Raw genomic sequence first — 21,372 nt, 5'->3', positions numbered from 1 at the left:
AACATTTTCTTCTATAACACCCGTCCCGTTGTGTTTTTTTTTTTTTTGAGCTCGTACTTTGGGCTCGGACAGCCCTCCGCCCCCGTATATTTCGATCACCGTCGTCGTAATAATAGCAGTGCCGTATACTATTATAACTTCGTACGTTTTTTTAACCATCCATACAATAAGTGCAGTAACAGTAGGTGTAACATTATATAGTGCATGTTGTATTGGATGCGCCAACGATGAATTCGTTTCTCACGCACAACACCCTGCCTTATCATCAACCGACGCAGATGCACCAGATGATGATGGCGGAGCCCAAATACTCGCCGCCGGACGATTACGGCAACATGCAGAACTACATGGGTTCGCCGGACTTTTTCGGCAGCCCTCACCACCAGCATCATCACCACCAACATCAGCACCACCACCCCTCTCATCACGCCAATCACCTGAGCCAACAGACTCAACACGTCGGCAGTAATGGCGGCGGTGGTGGAGGCGGCAGTGGTGGCCACCAGCAAGTGCAGGCAAGCGTTGGTGGCGTCGGTGTCGGTAGCTCCAGTGGCCTCGGGGTAAGCGGCGGCGGTGGCGGTGGCCACTATCAGGGAAACTATCAGCAACACATGCAGGCCATGTACCCGAGCCCTGGCCAGACGCCGTCGTATTACACCAGCGCGGCAACCAATTATGGCGCGTACCAGATGCACCATGGTGGCCAAATGCCACTCGAGGCGCAACAACCCCCGGCCTCCCTGATGCACAACGCCGTGGGGCAACAGTGCCAGGGCGGCAGCATAATACCGTCCGGGGCCGGCGGTGGCCTACAATCCGTAGCCCTTAACGCGGTCATGTCGCACGACATCAAGGACGACTCGTCGCCGTCTCCGCTGCCTTGCCACCTCCAACCCAGCCCGTCGTCGTCCAACCACATGTCCAACAACCCGCTGGACGGGTCATGCTCCGACGACATGGACGACTGCAACACGGACACGGACGAGATGATGATGACCACGGTCAACGGGTCACCGATCATGATGGACGACAGCGAGTCTTCAGACCGGGTCATCTATCCGTGGATGAAGAAGAACCACGTGGCCGGAATGCGTAAGTCCTGGAGATTACCTAAACATAGATATTATAACTCATTGATATATTATCAAACAATAAGTATGATGCATTACCTATGTATAGGTTAGTAGCAAGCATATAAGACTTGACCCAGAGTTGTCGATATACCTACTTATTGTGTCCTATTCTAATATGCATTTGTCAACATTTCTATAGGTTTATAGGTGTATCTACATTGAATTTTATGTCGTACATAGTTATTATATATTACATTGTACAGTTCACTAAAACTTTTTCAAGTTCAACGTCTTACTGTGTCATTGGTACAACACTACTCAATAATCATATTGCAAAAATATGATAAACGACACAATATTGATGTGTCATATCAGCTATTGTCACATCTAACGTTTTTGGTCTTAAAATATCAGCCAACACTACTGTAGTTATAATGTAATGGTTTTAAATACACATAGTGTCAATACTATAAACATTCAATCCTTCGAGTTTAAAGGTAGTGCAATTTAGGGGGGAGGCTCATCGATATCGTGGATTCCGTCATTAAACGTCTACTATTAGTGGTGTACATCCCATGTAGCGATCACTTTTTATATACATTTTATATATTTATTATACAAATGTAATTAATTTTGAAGTGGGTGATGTGTAGAAAGGAATTGTGTTCGCTAAATGTTTTGAAATCACATCATGCGCCACTGTCTGTATATATATTTTATATTTTATAATAACGACTTATAGACCTATATGTATACGTATATATGTATTCCATATTGTAGTGCCTTTCAAACCATTTAATAATCGGTCACTGTGAACTGCAAAGTATATCATAAGATGTCCGTAAGTTCTAACTTTTAAGTCGCAATCGCTATAAATAAAACAATGTATTCATACATGAACTATACGCGTTCTTCAGTACGCCTAACTCTATCTTTAATAAATATCTCAATCGATTTTGTTGAATATTATGACGTATAGGTAGGTAATATATTGAGCATAAACAAAGTAATATCACTCGATCAATATATTATATAAGGTGTTCCTACCTATAATAATACGATAAATTCTCGTTTATGCTATGTAGGTACCTAAATATTTCAAAGTTACAGCATCGAGTTGATATAATATATATCAATATAATACCTGCTCTTATATAATACCTACTCTACCTTGCTCCCTGCTATAGTATATATGACAATATGTTTGATATATATGTTTATAGTGCGAACTATATATCTGTTGCAAAAGGTCAGACGTATTTTTTTTCTCACTTAATAATACGTTTTGAGTGTATCACGCAGTGCGTGTGATACGTTTATGTGCGTATACGTATGCCCATTGATGCGTCATGTTCATTGATAGTGTGCTGTTTTTTAGCGGTAGTTTTCCGTCATTGACGCGTCCCATACCTGCTCATGTATTAGGGTATTCGCAATGTCCTGTTGACATGTCGTAATACAATTGAACTGTGGTCGTTTGAGAAGTTTTGGTCTTATAGATCACGTTTCCCGTTTACATAATACACTTAACCTTATAAACGTCATTGTCGCCGAAAAGTACCCATCAATCCATTATGTTTATTTCGCGAAAAAAAGGCGATATAAACCACCGTAACAAATTGAACAATACCACATACCGCTACAACAGGAGGCATTATATAATCTATATTATGTTATGGCCATTTCTCAAAAAAGAATTTGGCCACTGTCCATATTTAGACACCGTAAAAACATCTTATACACACCAAAAAAAAAGAAGTTTTTTCTCCTCTATTATATATTATCTAAATACGACTTCCTGTATACGGTTTCTTATTGTATAAATGACATATCTACCGAAGGATAATTCACGTTTTATTTTTTTTTCTGGAACCTAAGAAAGCTAAATGTCTTACCTATACTCACGTGGGTTCGTATATATAAATAGTATAATATTACGTAAATATCATAATATATAATATTAAAAATTGTATTTTCCGTTGCGCGGCTATACCTACTCGTATGTCCAAGCACCATAGATAGAAGGTTAGGTTAGCCTAGAACCACGATAGTAGGAATTTATACTTTGGACAGCGATTAACGACGAATATTACAATTATTGTGATTCTTGATTTAGAATACAAAACTTCGTCAAAATGGGACACATTATACCTATAATCTATATATACTTTGATATCGAGGTCCTGTGGGATCATCATAGTAATATAGCGTAAGCTTATATTGATTTTTAGGCCGATAAAGCCGATAAAGCCCATAAAGCCGATGATCTGGAAGTTGTATTGTTTGAAGACGTGGCGTCCACGATCAGATATACATAGGTATAGCTATATAATATTATAATACCTCGAGTTTTTGTAATCGGAGAGAACAACATAATGTATATTATACCGTATAAACTCTTGTGCACTCGACGATGCAGTGTGGTGTCTGAAAGAGAGCGACCGTAGTCGTAATAGCTATAATATAATAATACGTTGTATTCAGTATGAGATAGAGTCAACGAGATAAAGTGATCGGATAAGAAACAAACGAAACGGTATTATTCGAGTTATTTTGTGTAGGTATATATATATATTTGACTTTATATTACTCTGCACGTATATGGTTGCCCCTGACCCCTGCTCTTACCGGAGACGCAGCAATTAGACCGATCAGAGAGAACACAATATTGTATTATGTGTACGTATATTAAATTATATATATAGATTATGGGTATACCTATACAAGCGGATAAAAGAGTTTTTGAGGGATTTGTACAAACATCATTGCTAAAGAAACCCTAAGTGGACAAATGTCAGGAAAAAGCCTCCCATGTGTTTGTCTAAGAGAGACAAAAACCGTTAAAAAAAAAAAACGATTTGCCAATAATCTACAGAAACAAAAAAAAGGAGAACGTTGGCTGTGCAATATCGTTTTTATATTTTCGATATCGGAAGTACAAAAAAAGTTATTCAAGTTTGAAAAATACAAAAACAAATGTATTTTGAAACAATAATAACTTTTTTCATATAAGTGATATCTAAAAAATAAAAACGATATTGCACAGCCAAAGTTCTCCTTTTTATGTGGTGAAAATTTTGTTTCTTAATTATGACTGTAGCTTTCTCGGTTCTTTCTCGTGCAAAACATTGTTTTGCTATGTTCTACATTTGTAAGACGGAGACAACACATGCGGGTGTAGCGTCCTCTTAATAAACGTTTACGTAAAATTTCGGTAATAGTTTGAAATATTTTTAATTATAATTGTAACAAGATTTTTTTTATCATAAATAAACACACCATTTTAAATTGTTTATTAGGTAGTAATATACTGATATGCAACTACTTTGGTATTAATAATTAATATGATGAAAGCCTACCATAAAAAAATATGCATACATATAAGTCAGTGACAAGTGTGTTTCGGCTAAATATGGGTTGGGACTAGTGTTCCATGAGGGAAAAAGGTTGGGAAACGCTGGTTTATCGTGTCAACGACGGAATATGCATATTATAAAAAAACGTTTGATATTATACTCCAAATAGACTTACAATTGGTACCTATACCCTATGCACAATATACCGCTATTACAATATTATGTGTAATACGTACAATGTTCTTGCCATAATTAGGAGGTATCCGTCTGATAATATTAATAATTAGGGAACGGATTTTATTGTAAATACATATTTTTATTGGAATGAGATATTTTTAATCTGATAAAAAATGTGCACGATTCAGATCATTCTTATTAAAATAAGCCTAATTTTATTTTACATATTTTTACACATTTGGGTAAAAATACATATATTCGCATATTTTGTAAATAACTGAATATTTCGTAAATATTCGGGTATTTTTGGTTTTTTTCGTCAATTTACAGCGACGTCAAAAATTATTTGCCTTATCTTAATGGCCTTCAGATACCCTATGGTCTATAAATTATACGCTGTCGATGAAAGCCTAAAATAATGATATTTGTAATTTTCAATGATGATTGATAAACATTATCTACGTTCTCTAAATGCACTTACGTACTTAATACTCTGCTATCGTATTATACACTGTGGACAAGTGGGTAGGTAACGTGTTTATTCAATGTTACAGCTTCAGTCTTCAGTGTATGTCTAGTTACTGTTCTGGCGGGTGTAATTATTTGCATCGTTTTTTTCTTCATATCTACATCGAAATTTTGTTGTTTTTTTTATAAAATTGTTTAGAATGCCTAAAGTTGTAAGTTCAATCAATAATAAGGTAGCCGCATATTTAAAAGAATTTCCGAATGAAACATTTCAAAGTGATGGGAAAGTTTTATACTGTAAATGTTGTGAAAAATCGGTATGCTATCATTACGTCAGTTGATGTGGAACGTTCATTCAGTCAATACAAAAACATTTTACCACCAAATCGCCACCATTTATTTTACGTTTTTAAATTTTAGAGAATATGTAGTTTCGCATTGTTTTAATAATTATTAATTAGATAAGAGGTAAGATTTTTATACTTACTTTTGGTACTCATTTTTTCTGTTAAGCGGTTATTACATATTTTGATTTTTTTTTACATATTTCAATAAAAATAAGTACATATTTATGTACATATTTTGATTTTTTTATTACAATAAAATCCGTTCCCTATTAATAATATTATGTATGATACCTATAATAACTAAATAATTATAAATATTCGTAAAATAATATAATTGCGATGCTAAGCACAATACGAGCTGATAATATTTACGACGTGCGAAATCTGTACACTCGTACCCCCATCATTGATTTTTATACTGCAAGACACGACGGAAAACCATCATCGGCCGCCGAGACACGTGACATTGACGGAGATTTTTCGCACGCACTTGACCGTTCCTCCGTGTTTAAAGACATCGCGACCGCCCCCGAAACCGCCAAGTCATCATGTTAGTTTCAAGCGATTGTCTATCGTATTTATAATATTATTACCCGTTCGTTTGTCGGCACACTCTCCGTAGTCCGTAGTCGATCGTCAACTATCGCGCGTGCTCTGTTCGCTGCATATGCCATATATATATATACGGATATGTGCTGCAGGGTTAAGGTGTAATATAATACTATTTATACTATTTATACTTTGTAACGACTACATAACTGACGTCACTTTTTAGTCGCTGTCTTATTTGCGGGTTGACAGAAGGGTGGAAGATCATCACCGGATTCGATCCTCCCTATATAACTCGGCATATTATAATATACGATGTACAATCTATACATATATATATATATGTGTATATATAACATGCATGATAATTGCCAATTAATATGATTTATTATCGCATCATCCCTGAAGCAATATAGTCAGAGACGTATTTAGGGGGGGCAGAGGGGGCTTGGGCCCCGGGCGGTTTAATTTTACTACACTATATAGTGATACACGACTTATAATATATATATTATATGTATATAGAAACTCAAGTCTTAGAGCTATCAAAATAATAACCAAATAACCACCAATATATAGGTAACTATTGTACAGCAATTATTAATTATAAACTAGTTTATGATGCTTTTTCTCAATCAATCGTTAATAAGACTGGAGTACCCATGCACCATTCCTCTTATTCTTTCAGAGATGCCATATTTCTATTATCTTGTGTATGTATATTATATAATATAATGGGTATAACCCGATGGCCGAAATCAGTATGACCATGCGTTCATGCGTTCAAAATATAACTTTCTACACGAACAACTTAAAAACCACAGACTTCCTGATGCAACTTGGACAGTTCCACACTAAAAGCTATTGATTATTAAATAATTAAATAATATTTATACCTGTTTATAATAACCTGGTATCTGAAAACTTTAGATTCTTTTGCCTTATAATATAAAGTCGTAGGTAGGTATATTCAAGCGCGTATATCACATTCTATTCTACAATCACATATTTCAAATCTGTTAATTTTTATTCACAGTTCAGTTCTGAAAATATAGAGCCCGTCACTACAAATTGTACACCACCTAAACAAGTTGAGAAACAAAAATAATTAACCTTGTGTGAAACCGTTCAAGTTGTATTGGGAGGTTTATGCATTCCCAAGTTGTATGCATGTCAATAATAATTATGTGATTGTCTTAAAGGTAATATAGTATACGTATAGTATGAAATAAATCAGCCACTGCCATAACTTATTGTCCCGCTGAAAAGCACTAAATTATTACAAAACGAATTACTGGATTCAGAAAATACTAAATAGTATATAATATTATACTTAAATATAAACGCATATTTCATGTTTTAAATACGTTTTTTTTTTATATTTAATATGACTTAAATATTTATAAAATATATTATTACCTAAATAAGGTTTTTTATGTATGTTAAAGTAAACATATATCTTTAAACAAATACAACTAAAATGTATATTTCAATAATATTTTGACATTTTATATAATATTATAAAATATGACATAAATAAATAAAAATAACTATTTGTAATAAAATGTTTTATTTCATAAAGTAAATGATTAACGATAACCGAAGTATTGTGAAAAAACAAATCATATTTTCATAAAATGGTCAACTTTTCATGAAAGATTGATTTCACGAAGTAGCTACGACCACTATAGTTACATGGGTAGACGGAGGTCACACGATGACTACGATGAACGATGATAATATAAGTAGGTGTATGCATACCTAATTAGTACCTATATTTTATTATGCTTTTTGATATATAATCTATGCAGTATGCGTTCGGCAATGTGATACATCCATGCGATATTCGACCTTCGATTTGTTCTTTTTTGTTTCATACTTTCGTTTCGGATTGTTTGAAAAATTACAATATTCGTCGCTGCAGCTATACAGAAAAATAAATTACAATTAGCAGCAGCACGTGAGAAGTGACTCAAAATATATACTATATATACCGCTAGTTTATACCTATATAGCTGTGTAGCACCGCTTATCAGGTGATATTCATAGATACCCCGAAACGGTATAAGAGAAGATTCATATTAATCGACACCATTAGTACTTATTATTGTTTCCTTTATTATGTATACTTATCTACGTTTGTATTAAACTTCACCTAAAATATGATCATTCGACCACCTTGGATGGACCACCTATCTTTTACTTTGTCTACCTGACTATTATCCGCTATGTTCTTCAAATTCTTAATATTTAATTGTTTCTTTGGTTTAAAAAAAAATTTGAGTAATCCCAATGTTCTAGGCCCTTTTAAAAAAATTTCCCATTAATTCCCCTCTTATCGGGTTTGATCATAACATAATACATGTTTTTGCATATATTACACCTATACAATTTCCGTGTGTGAATATAGTGTAGTGCACTGTGCGTGAGCGTGAATGCGATGAAAACGGAATGGCTGGCGGTTGTCGAACTATTGCTGTTGAGCACATCACGGCGTGTACGTTATACTTGCCTCGTGCGTTTAGTTATTCGTCTGGAGAAAATATTGCAATTAAAATGTAGATACCTGTATTATATGATATGCACTACTGTATAAGTGTATAAGTTATTCAAACACTGCAGGTATAGTTCTACACTGCTGTAGTGGCAATGACCCTCTAAAATGATGGAAAGTTGCATGTACACATTATTGTACGAATATTATGTTGGGCGTTTGTATTGGATTAGGATTTGACCGGCACACAATTTTAAATACATAAAATGACCACATTACTATGTAGTTTTTAATTGTTTTCAAAACATTTACATGCTTTACCTATATCGTTTAGGAGTAATACCGCGGAAGAAAAAGGTGAAGATTATCGTCCAGCTCAGCAGCTATCTCCGCCCACCATGATAATATCTCGATAATTAACTGATAAATAGTTATAAAGTATATTATTATTACAATACTGGAAGTTATGGTATAAGTACTTATATTAATGATTATAGTATAGTATAAATAGTATACTAAATTAAAAGTACATCATGACTACTCATTAACTAAAATAGGTTCAAAGTTTCAACTGGGGCTGCAAACTAAATTAATAACGTAAAAAATTACCTATATATTTTTTATGTAATACGTGACTATATAATATATACATTTTTTAGTTCAATGTATCAATATTTTATTTAATGTAAATTATATGAATTAATCCAAATCATTTCATAGGTACTTAAGTTCAAAAAACAATACATAGGTACTACGTATGACAACATACTAATGTAAATATATTTTACATTCTTTAATAAATGCAGATTTTATAATTTGATTCAAACCATAATTCGGATGATAAGTTTCAGAGTAATTAAAATATAAATATATAGTACCTAAAGCTATTAGTCTTAAAAATGGTTATACAAACATAAAATATACATGTATAGTATTAAATCTAGTAGTTTATTATACTCGGAAAATTTTAGCAATTTATTAATTGTTTATTAATGTTAAAGACTATAATAATTCTAAAATTATTAAGTAGCTGTAACAATTAAGTATTTTCCTAACCTATTATCATGAGCCAACGTATTAGGTATGCATATTGTTTATAATTACTCAGAAACTACTCGTTCGAATTTTGATTTAGACACCAACATAAAATTGCTCAAAAAAATGATCTGCTGAATGATTCATACAGAAAAATGGGGGTTCTCAAATAAGAAAACAGCACCATCTTTATATATACATTATAAATGTATTCAACATTTTTAAATATCAGATTTTGAATAACTACATTATTGAACAAAAAGGTGTGGGCATATTCTTGGTGAATCATCCTGTATAATATATTTATATAATTACAAGTTTAAATAAAACTATTCAGTGGTAATATGATTAATTTTTTTATGTTTGTATGATATTATATTGGCTCTTACTTCGCTCTGGTAGTCTGATGTTGGTCTGTATTATTACTTTTAGTGCTTAAAATAATAAAATGTATCTTCCAGTATACTCATGATGCTGAGGGTTAGTTAATAAATAAAAATTATAATAACAATAAAATGTAAGAAATATTACAACAATATTCTTAGTTTAAATCAACTTGTAGAAATCAAAAAATTAAATAATTATTATTAATATGAATTGTAAATAAAATAAAATATTATTTATAGATTTATTTAAGTAAGTATCGTGTTAAATAATAATAAATAAATAAATAAAACAATTTCAATACAAATGCACGTATAGTATTTTAACATATGGCTTATTTATAATCTTCTATTAAGCTACACCTAAGGGCTAAGCCGCTAAGGCCTAACGATGTTTCGTGCATTATGCTATATGTGTTCAATAAACTTATCAATGAAGAGCTGTGATTAATTACCAATTGTACCCATTATTACAAAAATGTTTAAATGTTCTATACACATTATACGAATAGTTAATCGAATTTAGGTATCGATCAATAATGAGAATATTATTATCCCCTCATAAATGTTTGCATATTTTAATCTCTATTAAATCTATATAGGTACATTTTTTTTTTTTGTATGGAATATTAAGAAAATAATCATCCCTGCAATAATATAACTATACCCACGATATAGCTGCTGTTAGTATACCTATTCATAGTATATACACTGCATAAAATAAGCTTGTTTATATAATATTAGACTATTTAGTAGGAGGTACCTATATAATAATATATTAATGAAGGTACCTATATATAGTGTTTGTCGATGTCTGTCATTGAAAATTTTAATTCCTCTACATCTCACAATTGGTAAATCTCAAATGAATGATGCCGCGGCTCCGGGAGTTACTGACTTACAGCAATAATAATTATAATATATAGATGGTCTTATCGCGGGGAGATAGTGCTGCTGCAGTGGCAATGATGGCGGCGAAGGATGTTTCCGCGATCACGATTCTCCATAAATCATTTAGCGCGATCGATAAAATCATTGGAGCTATATAGTTCGATTCGGATTTCTCTCGGCATTCGTTGGCTGTTATAAATCCCCAAGGATTTATTCGTAAAATAAACCATACCCACGTAAAATACAATACATATATATATTTACCAACGCGATTTTTATCTCATATATAGTTTTTTTTTTTATTTGGAAACTTTCTTCCACACAGTAGATATCTAATATCTATGTTTATTTATTTAATTATAATTGTCTCTAAACGTATGTTTAAAATTATTACGATTGTGTTAATGACACGTACCTACAATATAACTCTCTATATCCGCATCACAAGCGAAGGAGATGGATACATTTTATTTTTGATTAAGTAAAAAAAAAATTTTAAAAATATATGCCTCTGCCGCTTAAAATTATACGCGCATCGACTCGAGTTAGGTCCCAAGACTGTCCTGGTCACTGCTGGACACCGCAAAAGTGCTTAAAATCTTCGATACTTACCTATACATATAATAATACCTAAGTAATATAATAAAGACAGATCCGCGCGAGGTGCATGTATTAATCGGTGCAGTGAAATATATGCGTTTGAATATTATAATATTAGAAACGGTATTTTCAATTAGGTACATTATATACTGCTGCAATAATATTGTGAACCGGATCGTTGACCGCGCGCGCGATTGAGCGATTTCGATGATGCATACATTTGACGATCTACATCCAATGCAAGTCCAATAATAAAATAATATTACGCAGGTATATACGTACGCTGAATAATATAATAATAATATATTCCCTGCATATACCAGTGACCTGAGGGTTATTTGCAGCGTACATGATAATACATTTATATATGTGTTTGAACGTCTGAGACTTATTAATTTATTATTACATACGAAACCGACATTATATTATTTTATTCGGTCCTCTCTCACCTTTCTTTTAGGCCGAGTATCATAATATACGAACAATTATCGAGGCCCCTCTGTGTCTCGCGCGCAAGCTCGAACACTGCACTGTATGATATATATTATATATATATATATACATATACTCGGGTTTTCTCTTTCGCGTCGCAATTTCTATGTACATGTATATTATATTTATATATCATATATATTTGAGTATTTTTATTTTATTTTATTTTTTATCCCGCTCTTCTCTCGCAGGACCTGCAGGCGCTTTGTGGCCTTTTCCTTGTGCAGTTTTCATTCACGACACGTATTTGATTAATGGTTCAACGGGGTCAGGAGCATCTGCCGTTATACATCCGGACGGGGACGGGCGATGGGGTGTACCGGGGGTGTACCGGGGAGCATACAATATATACAGGGCGCGCGCGATAAACGCGTAGAGAATGTGTGTGTGAGACGGAGTAGAGTGCGGCGGGAAACCCACCGCGGACCGTGCGCGGTAAAAAGCCAAAACCTTTGTGCGCCCTTTTTCGAACCCCGTCGGAATATTGTCGAAAATTTAGCTAGTGACATGTCCTTTGAACGCTCACGCCGTGCCGCCGCAGCCATCGGCGTGTCCGCGAGAATACATTACACCCTTGGGACGGCTACACTCTCACACACACACACCCACACACACACACACACACACCACTCACGCACTCGCGTCCATTTGTATAAAGCTACTGTTCCTTATTCGCGTGCGATTTTCTCTTCCCTATTTTTTTTTATTTTTTATACGCGCGAATGGTTTTCACACCGCGTTGACACGTCAAAAGATTTTATTTTTTTATTCTCCTTTTTACTTTTTTTAAAGTGCTTATACCTCGCATGATAATATATCCGTACGACCGTGTATAATACTAGCGCGTATACCTATACCTACCCAACTATATCAGTATATAGCGATAAAACTTTAGTGGACGAAAATCAAATCGGTTACGCTCGCAGCATATATTCCTACTTTTATGAAAAAAGCAGATATGTCGAAAATGTCTACAATTTGACCTATAATGTATGAAACTATATACTTTTAAATATATATGTCAGCAGTGCAGTATATACTTTCGGTCTGTGTCTCATATAAGTCCCCTGTAAGAACGATGGTGTGGGGTGTACGATAACAGTATACATTATACGTATATGTTATATTATTAATTAATATTTTCTTGAATAAAACCCCAATAGTCTTGTGAAACCCGATCGGCTCACGTCATTATATTTATTGACATTTGCTCTCTTCGATGATGTTTATCGACAAACATTGGAATAAAGCCACATTTTTTCCAATCAAAAAATATTTAGCTGCAGTTCGTCAATATTGCCCTAGCAAATAATAACTTTTTCACTAATAATAGGTACTATTGAAATATTTGTAAGCTATATACATTATACGTATTACCTTATCGGATGTTCAAATTTCATAATTTATTAGTAGGTCAAATTTGAGCTGTATTCTGTTTCAAATTCAAATCATATGCGGCACAGATAGTTTTTTTTATAACTGGCAGTGTTTCTTATTATTTTGTTTTTCTCTTAAATATTTTTCCCCGAAATAACTTTACCACCACACTTGTAAGACAAAAATAATAAACCTTTTTAATTTGTAAGCATCGAGGCGTTTCCTGTAGGGCGTTTTTGCTATATAATATACGCCCTCTCAAGGGAACGCCTCAAAGTCGTATTTTCACTACCTTCAATTTCGTTTTTACGTTGGCACCGTATACCTACGTGTATATAATACAAAACATTAATAATTAATTTGTGGGTACCGAAAATATTTTAAGTCTTGTTTCAACAGTTTTCGTTCAAAAAACAACTTTATACCATGGCCCTAGATGTAATATGTTTGTCGCTATATTATAGATAAAAACTGAAAACACAATCGATGGAATAAAAACAAGTGACGAAATTGCTCTTAAAATATAAGTAAAATAAGTAAACACACCACTATGATACATATATAAAATTCGATGAGTAATAGATATCGCCCCTTATGCCGATATAATGGGAACATCACATGTGCAATATGTGTGTTTATCGCACCCACTTGGTGCAACTTTTTTCTGTTTGATTGAACAATGATCATATATTGTACCATATATATAATTCGCGAAATGGACATATTTTATGTTATTTAACTCATTAAATGTGTGTAATATTTTGTAATTAATTACATCGTATTATAAATAAATTAGAGATTTCGTCTTAATAAGAGTGCCTAAAGTAGATCGAGGGCCATTAAATCCCTCCAATGTACTTGCTCAGTTATTGTAAATCAGAGGGCTGACAGAAGCTTTACGAACTAAATTGGGTTTGGTAAAATAGTGGTATAATTCAGCAACCTAACCTGTGACTTCTAAGTTTTTTTAAATTACTGAAGTTAATATACTGATAAGCAACTTATATTATGCGTGAAATATTTCATTCATATCAAAATTCACGATTTAACTAAGATGATACGACATATCGATTGTCACAATCCAACGTGTTGGCCTTATTCATTAGAACATATTATTATTATTATTATATCGATATATTATATACCTACATATTATTTACATGTTATATATATAGTACCTATATACACCTATACAGTATATTATATACACAATACACATATACATTCCGATACTCGTGTGATAGATTAGTATCGACATTAACTCTGTCGTCCTCTAAGTACCTTTAAATTATCAATGACGAATGGGGCGGTTGCTGCGGGGGGCAACAAGCAGCGGCGGCGGCGAGAAGATATATATTATAAGATGTAGATGTTGATAAATTACAAGGGGCTGTGTGACTATATATAATATATATTATAATGTGTATAAACACTGCGACGAGTGCCGCGCATATTATATAGTTACTGTACGGTTGTGGTTGTGTGAGTCGTGTATATGAGTAATATACGCATTATTTACGATGATAATAATAATAATAATGTAATATGTATAGGAGTCCCATAGGACATAAATCGCACGCAATTCAATGACATATAATAGTAATAATATAACGTATACACAAACATATAATATTATGATAATGTACGCGTATCGATCACGTCCGCGAGAGACGGCGTATATTATACGTACCTACTTATATTATAATAGTCGTCGTCGTCGTCGTCGTCGACTCGATGTGTCCTTCGATGTACATTAATTTTTTTTACAAAACACGCACAGACGTCGAATCCCCCATAAACGTCGTTGTGAGGCACACACATATTATATATGTACATACATTGTCCGTGACCCTCCCGTGCAGTGTATCACAATCAAAATAATAATAATAATAATAATAATAAACCATGTATAAGAACACGCCGTTATTAATAACGCAATAATATTATATTTTATACTAATAAACGGCCTCACATGGACGTCGTATAGGGGAAGTCTCGTACCGTGTACCTATACACGGGTGTCGTATGCGCTTGTGCGGTGTTAAGTAGGTACTTTATAGCCGCGCACACACAGACACACGCGTTATAATGCGATATGCGCAGTGCAGATATAATACAAACGGGGACGTTTATAAATTATATATTATTGTTGTTATTCTACACATAGGTGTCTGTGTAATACATTATGCCTACACGTGTATAGCGGCCCGCACACACTCGACGTGCGTGTGCAGTGTCGTCTCGGGATTCTCCGGAGGAGCGTGTAAAACGCGCCCGGCGACAATGGCAGGCGATTTATAATATTTTCGGACCGCGCGACCTCACCCGGCGAACGCTCGAGCGGGCCGCGACGAGATTAATATCGCGTTCGACAGGGCGGTCTCGTTGTGCCCCCTTTAATGATCGCCGTACCCATACACCGGCTTCCATGCTTCCAAAACAGCCCATTACGGAGGTCACGTAAATTACACGTATACTGCAGGTAGAGGCATATAAGTATAATATGATGTGGTCAGGAGGTGTGTGGATGTCGTTGTATTATGAGTTTGGTGTATAACATATATATAGATGATGTATGCGCACCTATTATATATCATATTATATACCTACCGCGCATCGAGCACTGCTGCAGACGATGAGCTCTATTCATTGCTAATTTGAACATCTTTAGACCGCTATTGATAATGTACGCTCTCCTCTCGTGTGGGTATGTAATATTATATGGGTGTGTGTGTGTGTGTGTGTGTGAGCACAATATTATTACGTAGGTACCGATGCAACGACACGGCCAAGCTCATTTGTATCCGCCGAAGGCATTTTTTATATTGTATTCTCGAGTATGTAAACACTCGCGCTGCGACGACCACCGGCGGTCCTCATCCTCGCTTCGCTTGCCTGCCGACGCTCGTGCGTACACGCAACATATACGCAGACACAGCTCACCGGCTGTCTTATCGTACGTTATTAGTTATTACTATGTGTGTAGGTAGGTGATAGGTCCTTATAGGTCCTTCTGACGAGTCCCGCCAGCGTAGCGCACAGTGATAATATATTGTATTGTCATTTGGTCAAATTTGATCGACACTAGCTTCTTTTTAAACTTAATTCTTTTTTTTTTTTTTGATAAATCACATAATAGTTGATCATATATTTGTACACACATATTTTTTAAATTATACTAGTATAACGCTGAGTATCACTTATTTGCAGAGCAAAAACAAATCATTATAGGTGGGTCGTATATTACACATGATTGTTATTATTTTATTTTAACATATTAATGGTTATTCAAAAAATCACTTCACATTGCATCATCACGGCCAACGATGAAGGAAGACATTATACAGAAGTTCGATACAGATGATTTACAACTTTTATTTTGTGGGACCGTTTATTTTATAAGTTGGAAAATTAAATTTTTATTTTCAAATATGTAATATAATTATTTACTATTTTATATACTAGGTAGGTATATTAAATAGTTCTAATATATTACCATAATACTACAATTATTATTATTACCCATCTCCATGGGCATGTTTTTTTTTTTTTGACGAACTTACTGAACGAGGTAAAAGATTAATTTCTTTTAACTGATAATATTATTCATACACATATCTGCATACCACGATGCAGTACCCTGTTCAACAAACTATAGGCAGTAGCTCGCAAAGCGTGCAGAGGTTACATATACAAGCCGTGTCGTAATAATAGGACGGCGCTATTCGAAAGAGTTTTGTAAACGCGCCCGGAGGATTATTTTATTATATTATTATTTAGGTTTTTTTATTAATTTTTCGGCAGAGTATATAATATTGTAAACAACAACCAGCTGACGTTTAATCAATAGCTGGTAATCAAATTACGGGAATCAAACATGGTACTTGAGCACCGCCCCAATATACCGCTGATGATTATACATTTTCATTCGCAGGTATATAAAACTGTATGAAAACGCCCAAAATCCACAACGCGATGCACCACCTTATCAATCCTTCCCTAAGTAAGCATCATAAGACCTACGTTTTAATCGTGATCGCTCAATTTAGGTTTTTGAAATGTTTAAGTATATACTACAGTAGGTACCTACCTAGCAGTATTTGGTTTTCGAACGTCACCCACGGCTGATTATGGCTTTATAAAATGACTTCACATTCCCCTTAAGTATAATATCAGGTGATTGGGGAACTATTATTTCTGAAAATAAATTGGCTCTGTGATCAACTAAATCTCGTTGTTAGTAAATGGTATATAGTAACTATTAAATATATTAGTCCATCAATACTAATACCAATGAATTGCTTCAATACATTAGAAAACATTTTTCCGGAAAACACGGTTCAAGTTATCGTGGTGCAGTGAGGCGTTGCCTTAGGCCATATTTTCGATAATATACTGAATATTATATTAATAAGGTTTGAATTCCGTAAATCGATTAACCACAGAAATAGTTGTATATAATTTAGTTCAAGTATCTGCAGTATCGCGATACGCTGACATTTTATTCTATTTGCACTTTAGACACATTCTTATTTTTGGATTTATTTTACACTTTGCGTTTTTTCTCATTTTGTTTTTTGGTTTTAGAGGAAAAGTGGAAGGAGTTCTGCTGGAAATATATATATTTTTAGATGATTTCTAGTTACATTCAAATTATATAACACTACACTCTAAAAAGGCTCCGAGCTGAGCCAAGTGATGATTGTACCTATTATATCTTATACATAGTTACCGAAGAGTTTTACATAGTTATTTACATAATTTTAATTTTAATATAAATCCTTAAAATTACATTTTTATTTTGAAAAGTTAATTTGTATGAGAATTGTAATATTTAAAAACGTATAGAACCACCTCACACGGAAACCACATGGTGTGCCATGGTTAATGGGTTCGAGATCAGTAAGTCATCGTAAAATGTTTAGACGGACTGCGTTCGAGAAAAAAATATCCCATCATCCCATCTTTACCTCCTATAATTAGGAGACACTTTTTGAGTTTATTACCTATATAGCCATTATTACATATAGTATATGGTTTACCTATCCTATATAATTTATAGGTGTATATCGTACATTTATGTAAACACAACACTTTATCAGTGCAATATGTACCTATACCGTTTCGCAACAGTCAATATTTTATGGTGACAGCGGCGGCGGCCCCTAAGGCTGTGATAAAATAATATAATAATAATATAAATAGATGTGAATTTTTTTTCTTCTCGCCAATAGATGTGTTTTGCGCTCAACAACACTCCAAACACACACACACACACACTGCACAAACTAGCACACGATCTTAACGAGCTGCAAGGCCGTCGTCGTCACTGAAGTGCGTTCCTTTATATATATACATACATATATTGTATGGTATGTTTTTTGTGTAATAGAAAAGTTGATGTCGAACAACAAACACACACACACACACGTTCACTCGTGTAATACTTAGATTGTGTATAATATTGTATATATAATGGTAGTAATAATAATAATATTAATCCACACACACACACATCACATCACTGCATCACATACACACATAGACAGAATAATATAACGGCAGCAGAAGCAGCTATTCGTCGTCGGGTGACCCGGCAACGTCGAAAAACGCACCCGAGACAGCGGCATATATTATTATTATTATTTTATTATTATTATTATTATTATTATTATGTGTACGGCGCGGCGCAGACCGCTCCGGCAACGTTCCCCCATTTAAGGACCGCCGCCGCCACCGCCGCCGTAACCACCACGCCCTTGTCCAACCGACCGAACATGGCTCCGGCATTTCAATAATAATAATAATAATGATTGTAATAATAATAATGTGGAAAAATATTTCGAAATTAAATGTTCGGGCGCAGAAAGACACCGCACCGCGCAATAATATTATCACGCATAGCTAGGTGTATGTCTGCGTATTATAATTATTGACAGTGTGTATGTGCCAATATATTCAATTATATATAACACATATTCTCTCATCTTGTACTATCACAGTTACTAGGTAAAATCATATGCGTAAAACAATTAACATAGTTGATGATTAATATAGTTTCTGTGAACAGTTGTGGACATAATATTTCTGCGTTTGACTTTAATTTTTAAACTTTTTATGAGAAAAACAATCACATGTGTTCGTATTGTATAATGATTTTTGCAGACACACACAAAATAGAATAAACTACACTATTTAATTAGTCAAAACAATTGAATAAAGTTGAATAGGTATTAAATGTTTATTTTTTATTTTATACATCTGTCATGGGAGTTGCGTAGGTCAAATATTATTTTTTGCATTATTATTTCATATTTGTAAAATTTTATCAAGAAAATTATACTTTTCTAATGGCAACATATAAACTTAATAAATTTCAGGCCAAACGGCAATAATTAATACCTAAAACCTCCAGTATCGCATCCATACTCGCTTAAAATAATATATTATATCGTTATTATAATATTATCGGCTGTCGCCAATTACATTATGCTTTTATGTCCTGTAGAAATTGTATGCAATTGTATGCAATTGTAATTCGGCACATTCTGGCACAGTGAATTCCTATAAATTATATATAATATAATAACAGTCGTTTGAATCGAATTGTTACCATCCCAATCCCCCTTGACTATACCCATCGATACCACTCATCACAAAACAATAAATGTTTGGCATAAGAAAATTGATCCTACATCGCGACGTAATTACCTATATATGCATTCGAGTGCACTATCCCCTCCCTCTACAATATCGACTACTGATATTTTTATTAAGTGTTTAAGATATAATTTACGTGTTGTTCGGATTCCGGTATACATACTGGTATATACCTTTGATCGTCACTGAAGGTGTGTAAGACTTATGTTTTTTTTCTGATTTCAGCAAACGGCGCTTACCAGCCGGTGGACGTGAAGAGACAACGGACCGCTTACACCCGGTACCAGGTGCTGGAGCTGGAGAAGGAGTTTCATTTCAACAAGTACCTGACCCGGAGACGGAGGATCGAGATCGCCCATTCGCTGGTGCTGTCCGAGCGGCAGATCAAGATATGGTTCCAGAACCGGCGAATGAAGTACAAGAAGGACAACCATCTGCCCAACACGAAAAATGTGCGTCGAAAAAACGGCAACTCTCAACCGGCGGGCAAAAAGTCCCGGGCCAAAAACAACAACAACAACAACAACAACAATAGTAACAACAATAACAACCATCAGCAGCAGCCGCTGTGCTCGCCATCCGGGTTGAAAATAGATTCGCACGACATGTCGCCGCAACAACAACCCGAGTTGAGGTTACAACAACAGAACGATGCCGGGTCGACGTCACTGATGGCCGCCATAATACCGTCGTCGTCGACGTCTTCGTCTTCGTCGTCGTCCGCCGCGGCCTCGTCGGTCGCTGGGCACAACAATCCGGCTGCCGCAGCCGCCGCCGCCGCCATGCAGCAACAGCTCCACCAACAACAGCAACAGCAGCAACAACAACAACAGCAACAACTCCAGCAGCAGCAACAGCAACAGTTACAGCACTGTCTGAACCACCGCGGGCCACCGCACCTGTCTCAACACCTACAGCAACAGGGTTTGGCCATCGGGGTGGGCGCCGGCGAGTACGGCCTCACTCAGCTGTAACGGCACGTTTGCAGATCGTGAGCCGCCCGTTTTCCAAGGTATAAGTTACTTGACATAAAATGAAAATAAATGAAAAAAAAATACCGTAAAATCCAACGGATAAAAATAAGAAAGTGATCACCGCGTTACATGGTCCGTAAATAGGCATTACATCTAGATACTATTTTATAACCATATTGTCATTATATATCTACTGCAGACCTCAGACATTCTACATTTCTTCAGTCGTTCTATACACGGGATTTTTCTTTACACTTCACAGGTTGTTTGGAGCTGTTTGCGGCAGAATCTTAATTTATATCCAATACCTACTTGAAATATTCCCAATTCCCAAGGCCGATTTTCCAAACACCATATTTGAGTCAGCAGCACATACCTATCAACTCGAGTTACTAGGTCTATGGTCTGTGGCGGGTACCTATATTATATTATTGACCACTAAAAGCAAAAATGTTTTGACCGTGGGAAGAATATGATAATTTCCACGCTAAATAAA

General features: G+C 34.8%; 1 protein-coding gene across 1 annotated transcript; it reads left to right on the top strand.

The window, feature by feature from the left end:
• The first annotated feature begins 227 nt into the window (after positions 1-227).
• On the top strand, positions 228-21,165 carry LOC111028694 (homeobox protein Hox-A4-like). The gene is made up of 2 exons (XM_022307426.1): positions 228-1,092; positions 20,128-21,165. Exons 1-2 carry the CDS (start codon positions 228-230, stop codon positions 20,874-20,876), a joined length of 1,614 nt encoding a protein of 537 aa, XP_022163118.1. The 3' UTR covers positions 20,877-21,165.
• Positions 21,166-21,372: the final 207 nt, after the last annotated feature.

Source organism: Myzus persicae, unplaced genomic scaffold, assembly GCF_001856785.1.
Source record: "Myzus persicae strain clone G006 unplaced genomic scaffold, MPER_G0061.0, whole genome shotgun sequence".
In the NCBI taxonomy this organism is placed as follows: domain Eukaryota; kingdom Metazoa; phylum Arthropoda; class Insecta; order Hemiptera; family Aphididae; genus Myzus; species Myzus persicae.
The sequence above is the reverse complement of the archived record's forward strand: the minus strand, read 5'-3'. Positions and strand labels throughout refer to the sequence as shown.